Here is a 10568-nt window from a genome sequence, read left to right as displayed (position 1 = left end):
ACGAACGTACTTGCGCCCGGCGTATCAATATACGTCGTTTACGTAAGGCGTATGACCGGCGTAAAGTTACCCCTGCTATATGAGGCGCAGCCAATGTTAAGTATGGACGTCGGAACAGTGTGGAATTTTACGTGGTTTACGTTGTTTGCGTAATTCGTACGTGAATGGGACTGGGCGTAGTTTACGTTCATTGAGTATTTGCGACGTGATTCTGCGCATGCGCACTGGGATATGTCCACTGACGGCGCATGCGCCGTTCGTTCGGCCCCTCATTTGCATGGGGTCACGGTTCATTTTAATAAAACACACCCACTGCCAACCTACTTTGAATTACGCGGGCTTATGCCGGCCCATATATGCTACGCCGCCGTAACTTAGGACGCAAGTTGTTTCTGAATACGGTACCTGCCTCTCTAAGTTACGGCGGCGTAGTGTATATGAGATACGCTACGCCCGCCCAAACTTACGTGATTCTTTCTGAATCTGGCCCATAGATTTCACCAACAGAGGACTTTTCAGGTGAAATCCATAACTTGTCTGGTAACACCCGAGAGCTTTACAACAGGCTTGTTCCTTGAAGGAATAAATCTGGATGCTTATTCTTTTTCCCTAAACATCCATTGATTTGGAAAAGCAGATCCACACTGGTGAATGACAACACTTCTATACCAGCTTCTGCCTTTAATCTACAAAATATTACACTGTATTGGGCTTATTTAATAAGCAAATAGCAATTTTCAAAGTGCCGCATCCAATAACAACTAATCAAAATTACTCTTTTATTGATCTAATTTAATCACACTGAAATCCTAATTAGTTTATTTGGGTTATTGCACTTTGTATTGCCTTACCTTATTAAAAAAAACCTTCATCTCTGTGAAACCCTTACACACTATTACAAAACATTTGTAGGCTGAATCACAAAAACAATAAAAACAGTGATATAATAGGAAAAATAGGACATACAATGGTTTCTACTCCATTTAAAGCAATAGTCTTTGGGGTGGTGGGAGCCCATTCCATGTCTGGGCCCCCTATCAGAGCATGCTGCATGTGGAGGGACCCCTCATGTCAATGGCAAGAATTAAATGGGAGTTTGGTTACACCCCCGTGGAGCTCCATTGAAGACTCCGTCCACTCTATGACGTCGCCGGTGGAGTGAGCTGCACATGTGGCCAACTTGTAGATCTCACCTGGAGTTAGGATGTGGCTCCACATATTAAAGTCAGAAATTTCACCCACAAAGGCTTGTGTGGCATCAAACCTTCCTCCCAATGTGTCCTAATTATTAAAAGAATAGTTTTAGTTGTTTTCAAGATAAACTCATTGTACAGTATGTACTTAACTGTGTAACAATGCCTAGAATGATTGTCATGGTATATTCAGGGTTCTTTAGCGTGCTCTCTAAGGCCTCGTACACACGATAGGTTAAACAGAGGACAACGGTCTGATGGACCGTTTTCATCGGTCAAAACCGATCGATCGTGTGTGGGCCCCATAGGTTATTTAACCATCGGTTAAAAAAAAGCCAACTTGCTTTAAATTTAACCGATGGATTCCTAACCGATGGGAAAAAAAACGATCGTTAGTGGGCACAACCATCGGTTAAAAATCCATGCATGCTCAGAATCAAGTCGACGCATGCTTGGAAGCATTGAACTTCGTTTTTTTCAGCACGTCGTTGTGTTTTACATCACCGCGTTCTGACACAATCGTTTTTTTAACCAATGGTGTGTAGGTGCGACGGACCATCAGTCAGCTTCATCGGTTAACCAATGAAAACGGTCCATCGGTCCGTTCTCTTCGGATGGACTGATCGTGTTGTACGCGGTATAAGGGAAAACATATAAGTATGCGTTTGGGTTCATTTACTAAAGGAGTAGATCATGTTAAATTTTTATATTTTAATTTGCACCAAGCGCATTGAATTTTCACTTATCATATTGAATTAAATTGGTTGTAAGACCGCTTTCACACTGGAGCGTATTGCGGGCACTATAGCGTTAAAAATAGCGCCTGCAATCCGCCCTTAAACAGCTGTAAAAAAAAAAGTCCTGCTAGCCGCATCTTTGGAGCGGTGTGTTTACTGCTCCTCCAGCGCTGCTGCCCATTAAAATTAATGGGACAGCACGGCTATACTGCCCGCAATACGCAGCTTCAGCAGTGCATTGCGGGCGGTTTTAACCCTTTCTCGGCCATTAGCGGGGGTAAAACCGCCCCGCTAGTGGTCGAAATGCGCCGAAAATCCGCCCATAGCGACAGCGGTAAAAATAGCGAAGTTTTTCCGCCGACGCTATGGGCGGCTCAGTGTGAAAGGGGTCTAAAGGCTTATTATTTTTTGTTGTGCAATGGTATTGCACAGAGCGGCTCCAAACCTCCTCTTCTGGGGTCCCCCACCGGTGCTCTAGGCTCCTCCTTTTCTCAGTGCGACCCCAAGGAAAACTGCTTTCTATGGTGATGCACCTGCAGGCTCTCTCCTGAACATGTATAGCTGTATATGTCTATTGACACACACCACAGTTTAACCCTGCACCCCGTTTGCTCCTCACAGGATTTAATTGGCAGCTGCAGGAGCCAATGGCTAGCTGCTATCAAAGCCTGTGAGAGCAGGGAGAGGGGAGAGAGCCACCACAGATAAGCACAGTGCTGGATAAAGTGAGGACGAATTTAGCAGGTGAGAGGGAAATACTAATACTGGGATATTTTTTACCTTTATGCAGGGAATGCATTAAGGCAAAAATGTCTAACATTTAAAACCACATTAAAGGATAAGTTCACCTTTGTAAAAAAATAAATAATAAATGAATATTTTTTGCAGGTAAACAATGCATTTATTTATTTATTAGGAGCCAGAGTATTGCACCTGCAATCAGCAGCTCACAGGTGCAGTCTCAGGCTCTTGCAGACTGTCAGTGTAGCTGTGTGTTAGTACCTCGTACAGGCAGGACTGTTATAGAATGAAAGTAAGCATCAATTACCTACCGCAATGGCTGACAGTAGTTATAGTACCCGCATTCACAGAACTCTGTGAGTAAATGAATGACGTGGCCAGGTGGGTGGAGTGTTTCTTTAAAGTTGTGGCAGCGGTTGCAGGGAGAAGATCCCCAGCCTGCTGTCACAAAGGGGGCTTGTGGAGGTTTAGGGTCTGTTGCATCTGTAACATGTTACATGTTGCACCCTGGATACGGGTGTAACATGTTATAGAAGGTGAACTTATCCTTTAACTGCTTTCTGACCAGCCGCCCCAGTTTTACTGCGGCAGATTGGCACGACTGGGCAAAGCAATGTTACCTTACGTTGCTTTGCCTTTTTGGCCACTAGGGGTGCACCGTGATCGCTCATGACAGAGCGAGAACCAGGATCTGTGTGTGTAAACACACAGATCCTGGTTCTTTCAAGGGAAAGGAGACTGATCCTGGGTTCATACAAAGTATGAACACCGATCTCTCTCTTTTTCTAGTTAGTCTCATCCCCCCTACAGTTAGAACACAGTGAGGGACCACAGTTAAACCCTTGATCGCCCCCTAGTAACATTGACAACTGCCAGTGACATTTATACAGTAATGAATGCATTTTTATAGCACTAATTGCTGTATAATTGTCAATGGTCCCAAAAATGTGTCAAAAGTGTCTTGATGTGTCGCAGATCGCCACCATTACTAGTAAAAAAAAATAATAATAATAAAAATGCCATAAATCTATTCCCTATTTTGTAGACGCAATAACTTTTGTGCAAACCAATCAATATACGCTTATTTTCTTTTACCAAAAATATGTAGAAGAATACATATCGACCTAAACTAAGAAAAAATGTGTTTAAAAAAATAAATAAAAAAATGTGGGATATTTATTATAGCAAAAAGCAAAAAATATTGTGTTTTTTTCAAAATTGTCGCTCTTCTTTTGTTTATAGCGCAAAAAATAAAGGCAGCAGAGGTGATCAAATACCACCAAAAGAAAGCTCTATTTGTGGGGAAAAAAGGACGTAAATTTTGTTTGGGTACAGCGTTGCACAACCGCGCAATTGTCAGTTAAAGTGACGCAGCCAAATCTTCTGGGGTAAAACAACAGAAATAAAAAACAGGATTTTTGCTTGCGTTTTTGATTGTTGACTGATGTCAGCACAGTTTAATCAATCAGTAAGCTAAGCAAATTTCCACTTGTGTAGTGATTATTCACACAGCTTAGTGAATAGGTCGATATTGTGCTGACTTCAGTCACCATATCAAGTGCAAGAATTTTTTTGCACCTAATTGTTTATTCTTAGCAATTAGAATTTCCACTTGGTTTCTCTTCATTCACTGAGATAAATGGAATTTCTACTCCTTTAGTAAAATACTATAGCCTGCAGAGTTGATCTAGTGGGGAAAATTTGACAGGCTGATTTCTGCACAACCACAGTGCTCATACATGGATTGAAATTCATCTGGTTACTGCTGATTCTGCAGAATTTTGATCCACGTATGGCCAATTTTACTCTGTGGGTAGATCTCTGTCCAACAGTGCTAATATAGCTCCATCACCAGTAGCTCGCCAAGATAGCAGCCATTGAGTCGCAGCCATTGAGTCATTGCCTGATCTCAGTAAAACAGACATCTGTCATCTCAAGTCTATGAGCAGCTTTATAAATTGAATATTAATACCTGTTCCTGTCCCAAGACAAAAACTCCACCAGGTTTTATTGGATGCCAAGCTGCCAGGTTTTCTCCATTTCCTCGCCTCACACCATCCAGGTAAGACTCCCATACACCATCTCTGGTTGACCAAGTTACACATACATGATGCCACTTTGCATCATTGATGGCCAGTGGTAGTGTAGCAGCCTGTAAATAAAATGGACAAATTGAAAGGTTGGGTATTATAAGTTGTACATCTGGATTTTTCAAAACATGTTACAAAAATGAGGGTCCTTGAAAATACTTCTATACATTTTTTAGTACGTCTGCTATTTTATTATTAGGCAGGTCACTCAACCTAGTGCCAGGCAACAAGTCATCCCGGATCGCTCCCTGACGATTTCCGACCGCCGCATGTACCGGGGGGGGGGTCCCGATCGGACCCCCGACCCACGTCTAGGCAGCGACGTGCGGGCACGTCGTTCTGCCTGTCCGTGCCATTTTGCCGACGTATATGTACATGCGGCGGTCGTTAAGCGGTTAAAGCAAAGCTCCAGTTGTTTTTTTGTGTAGCTGCTGACTTTTAATAAACACACACTCACTCACAGGATCCAGTGTTGTGGTCATCCGAACTGACGCTTCTTTCCCTCTCCACTCCCTGGCACCAGGATTTCAACTGTGGCCACCTGGCTGTGACAGCTTTCAGCTTCACAGCCGGACGCACACTGCACATGTGCGAGTCGCGCCGCTCCTGCTAAATGGTCTGGCAGTCTTTTGGGAATTGTGACGTGTCCCAGAAGACTGCAGGGAGGGAGGGAGCAGAACTTCCACTCAGATCGCCTAGGTGATTCGAGCAGAAGTGGGAGAGGGTACCTGTCAAAACTAGTTACCGGCTCCTCCCCAAAAAAATGCTATTTTATTATTAGGCAGGTCACTCAACCTAGTGCCAGGCAACAAGTATTCTTCAAGGCGGTCAGTAATAATGATATGAAATGTGTTTCCCTTAGAACAGATTTCCTTTTAGTATTTCTAAATTCGTAGAGGTTATATGCCTAGAGTATTTCCCTGAAAGACTTTGCTAAATTGGTAATTGGTAAACTCAATTGTTTACTGCTTTCTGTATCACACTTTCATTATTATAAGTTATGAGCGTGTGGGTTGTATTGTGTTTCCTGTGCTCTTGGGGCAATCTTAGCTTTAAGAATTAAAAAAAAAATACTTATCTGGCTATACACTGTTTGTTTAAAGCCTCAAAAACACAATCGGACTTCAAACAAACTTTTCAGAGGATTTTTGTTCGAAGGGCGTTGGCCGTGAACTTGGTATGCATACCATATTTTCCAGCGTATAAGACGACTTTTAACACATGAAATTCTTCTTAAAAGTCGGGGGTCGTCTTATAGGCCGATACCTAACATGCAGACTCCCAGTCAGACCGCGGCCGTCCATTTTTTAAAAGCTGCGCCTCCTCCTCGTGCTGTTCCGTGATAGGCAGAACACAGCTTCCCAGCAGAGCCTCGGTTCAGTGTTCCGTCTATCACGGATGCCCTCTTGTCCTCGGTCTCAGAGGAGAGGGCATCCGTGATAGGCGGAACACTGAACACAGTGTCTGCTGGGAAGCTGAGTGTTCTGCCTATCACAGAACAGCACAAGGAGGAGGCACGGCTTTTAAAAAATGGATGCCCGCGGTCTGACTGAGATTCTGCATGTCAGGGATAAGGTAAGGGATCGTCGAGGCATGCAATGGCACAGTGAGGTATGCAGTGGCACAGTGAGGCATGTAATAGTGGCACAGTCTGGCATGTAATGGTGGCACAATCTGGCATGTAATGGTGGCACAGTCTGGCATGTAATGGTGGCACAGTGAGGCATGTAATGGTGGCACAGTCTGGCATGAAATGGTGGCACAGTGACGCATGTAATGGCACAGTGACGCATGTAATGGCACAGTGAGGCATATAATGGCACAGTGAGGTGAGGCGAGGCATGACTAGTAGGAAGGGGGTCATCTTATACGGTGAGTATATCCCAAAACCAACATTTTAGCTGGAAAATTAGGGGGTCGTCTTATACGCCCAGTCGCCTTATACACCGGCAAATACGGTACACACGGCAGGACTTTTTCAGCAAACTTTCCCAAAATTACGTGGTTTTTCAGCTCTTTACCGCCACCCTTTGGTCAACTTCTGAATTGTTGTCTGATCTTTTGCATTGGTTCTGAGCATGCGTGTTTGTACTTTGGACTTAAGTCCGATGGATTTCTGTATACACAACAGGACATTCCACCATAGGACTTTTGTTGCCGGAAAGTTTGTCTGTTTGCAGAGCGAACATTTGTCCGATGGAAACTGTAAAAGTTTGTCCGATGGAGCGTACACACGGTCAGATTTTTGGAAAAACCTTGTCAATTTGAAGTTTGTTGTCAAAAAGTCCTATTGTGTGTATGGGCCTTAATTCTTGCTGTTTTGGGCTGAAATTTGAGCAGCGTATGACCCTGCTGGCACTGTCCCATTCAACAAAAGTCATTCAAGTATTATGGCAGGCTAAGAATAGTCCAGCAGAGGGGATCTGCCTATTTGCACTGTTAGCTTGGATGGAGAAATCTGATTTCTTTTGTTCAGCCTGCTCTATGAAGGAAAGAAATGTACATGTGTATATCAAGCTTCACCCTATGCATTAAAGGTGTTGTAAAGGTAAATGTTTTTTGACCCTAATGCATCCTATGCATTAAGGTAAAAAACCATCCGACATTACCGCCCCCCCCCCCCCCTGAGCCCCCGTTTTACTTACCTGAGCCCTTAAAAAGTCCTGCGCTCGCCCCATCATCCTCCTTGTTTCTGAGCCTGGCTGTTGATTGGCTAAACTGGATGGATTGAAAGCAGCGCAGCCATAGGCTCGCGCTGCTGTCAATCACATCCAATGACGCAGCGCGTCGTGGGCGGGGCCGAGTGATACAGTGAGCTCCAATAGCCACCGGCTGTATCACGGGAGCGCGTCCGCAGGAACTCAACACCACTCGCTCGCATGAAGGTGTTGAGTTCCTGCGTGGAGGATTAGAGACAGCCGCCGAGGGACCCCCAGAAGACCAGGTTCGGGGACACTCTGTGCAAAACGAGCTGCACAGTGGAGGTAAGTATAACATATTTGTTATTAAAAAAAATAACTTTACAACCCCTTTAAGTAAATCTGTCCCAACCGTAGTGACCAGTAGATTCTTTGAAATTGAAAAACTGAATGGGTTATAAGCCAGCCATAGTTGGTTGGTTTGCATCTTGGCTGGTTCAGCAGAGACTGGCTGAGATTCGAACCATGTATGGGCAGGCTGGTTGTACCCAAGTCGATCCATCGATCGACTTGGGTACAACCAGCAAGTTGGATTTTTACATGTGATTATTGCCAGCGGCTTTAACTGCAATTTTGTTTTCTGCAAACCGTGGTTGCAGGATGTGTCATTTGGTACAAATGGTAGTGTACTTTGGCACACTTTTTTGGACCTTGATGTTCTCAGTTCATGCTGTATGCAGTCTTTAAAGAGGTTCTGTGAACCTTCTGTGGTGTTAGAATAGTTAACAGACTAGCGGACAGACGCAGACGTGATTTATGTACAACGCTTGTTTTTATATGGCTAAATGTGAGTACCTAGATTTTTAATAAAAAAATACATTATTTATTACGGTATCACACTATTTGGGCACTTTCTTTTCTTTGAGCTCAAACTGGAAAGAGTCACATAAGGGGACAGAGATTTGCCAGAGTGCAGCACAGGGCATACACTGTAGATGCTTTCTACCCCAGGAGGGGGATACGATCTGGTGAGTGCGGGATACATCAGAGCACGGACAAAGGGGGCACAGAGTGGAACACAACAGTAGAATAATAAGAGTGGCACGCAGCACTTTGCATGAAATATACAGCACTTTTTTGCAGTACGGAATATTGAAAGAACAAATTCAGCACTTTAAAGATATATGGACTAATTATTCACCAATTTATTTTATAATTAATTTTTATATATATATTTTTTGGACTTATTTATTAATGCACTTGAGAACTTTATTAATGCACTTGTGAACTTTTGTAAGCACTGCACGTGCACTTATAAGAGTGTGGGTTTATCACTTATTATTAATCATACTTTCATGGTAGTTATTCAACCATTTATGTCACAGCACCGCATATTTTTATTCTTATTTGCAGTTGCATTTTGATTTCACATAGGTAGGCGCCAGCACCTACTAACTTCTTCCTTTCATTGCATCCACCTCTTTAGATTCTCCTAAACGCTGACTAACCAATGGGAGGTTGAGGTCAAATGAGATGGTTTCACCTAAACTGTCTCTGGGATTGACCTCTATTTTTGTATTTATAGACTTGATTTGTGACACTAAACTTAAGTCAAGTACTGTACAGAAATCATCATTTGTGGTTTTCTCAGCTCCCATTCCAAACTGCATTTGAACCATATTTCCAGAGGCGCTTCAACACTTAAGACCAGATTTTCATGTTATTTTATTGTGCTTGTTCACATCTGAGCGATGTGATCTGAGTCAACATACAGAAAAAGTCTTTGGGTTATGATTGAGTATTTTTGGCCTCAATAGACTTCAGTTGGAGCACCTGAAATTGTGCATACATTTATGGATATATATTTATGGATATACAATATCCATATCGCTACAACTTTATGGATATTCACAAGCCTCACACAGCACATGTGAACATATCTCCCATCATTTACCCATCTCAGTAAAGTCTCTATGGACACCTTTCCGATTGAACAAGTCTACTAACAATCGTGCACAGTCCTTAACAAATGGAGTAGAATGTTTTAGTGTTTACATCTCCATCTTGTTATGAAGGGTTTATCAATACTACATAGAGTGTTACCTTGTCATTAATAAGCAATTCCATTGGGTTGTTACCCCATTCAATAAGCACCACCTCATTGGCTTGGCCGGGAACGGAGTATGAGAAGGGTGTGCCCACACCAGGTGATGAATTTGACTTTAGCCACAAGCAGATGGTGAATGCAAAAATCTCATGATGAAGAGTCCTTTTGACCTTGGCATACATGTAATTTGTTCTGAGAGGGAAGCTGACTCTAAATTCATTGGATTTCTTGTCTGATTTATGTCCTGTTGGATAGAATAGGGAACAAGGAAGAACAGGTTTGTTATTCACCCTTAAGCAAATATCATCATCAAATACTACAGTTCATAAAACCATTGCTAACTCTTTGTTGAATGTATACATATGAGTTAATAGTTAATAGTAAAACCCTTGTGGTGAATAATTAACTTTTGATTATTGACATAGAATTGCATTTCATACTACTGTGCAGAAATTATACACATTTTTACCTGTAAAAAAAAAAATACTAATATATCCAATACTGTGTTGGAATTCAAATAAAACTAAAATACATTTTGGAAAGGGTAATGGAGGTTTGTAACCACTGATTTTTCTCACCATCTGTGTGCCATTGGGGACATTTTCCTTCACTTCCCATTCCATAGTCCATACAGGAAGTGAGAGGAAATTCTCCAGTAAGGGAGGGAACTTCTTGTTATCACCAGGGTATCCATAACTAATATCCCCACAGGAAGATTTCCCCTCTATGCTTGTTCTGGTGACAACCCAAAATTTGCTATTTACTTTCACTTTAACTTTTCCATTTGGGGCTTCATTGACAGATATCTTGCCTGAAAGGGCACTAATTTGTGTCTTTAACTAACTCTTGGTGCTAATTTGTGAAATTTCTTGATCATGCATTAAATATTTATCTTATGTGTAAAGTTTATAGGTTGTTACACACTCGGGGTAGAACTCCAATATTACAAGACATGGGAAGTGCTTTTTTGCCAAAAGGTTTGCATATCATTTCTAAAGTGGAGAATAATTGTTTTAAACTAGCCAGCCGATAAGCTTTTATTCCTGCTGAAATTTCTTCTT

General features: G+C 42.4%; 1 protein-coding gene across 1 annotated transcript in view; it reads right to left on the bottom strand.

Moving 5' to 3' along the window:
* Window positions 1–422: 422 nt before the first annotated feature.
* LOC120915309 (neuronal pentraxin-1-like) overlaps window positions 423–10568 on the bottom strand; it is a 45768-nt gene continuing 35622 nt past the window's right edge. The window contains exons 3-5 of the mRNA XM_040325690.1: window positions 9504–9751; window positions 4644–4823; window positions 423–1281 (exon numbers count right to left, since the gene is read on the bottom strand). Of these exons, the coding sequence (XP_040181624.1) occupies window positions 1072–1281; window positions 4644–4823; window positions 9504–9751 (638 nt within the window). The 3' untranslated portion in view covers window positions 423–1071. The remainder of the gene's footprint in view (window positions 1282–4643; window positions 4824–9503; window positions 9752–10568) is intronic.

Source organism: Rana temporaria, chromosome 10, assembly GCF_905171775.1.
Source record: "Rana temporaria chromosome 10, aRanTem1.1, whole genome shotgun sequence".
Taxonomy (NCBI): domain Eukaryota; kingdom Metazoa; phylum Chordata; class Amphibia; order Anura; family Ranidae; genus Rana; species Rana temporaria.
The sequence above is the reverse complement of the archived record's forward strand: the minus strand, read 5'-3'. Positions and strand labels throughout refer to the sequence as shown.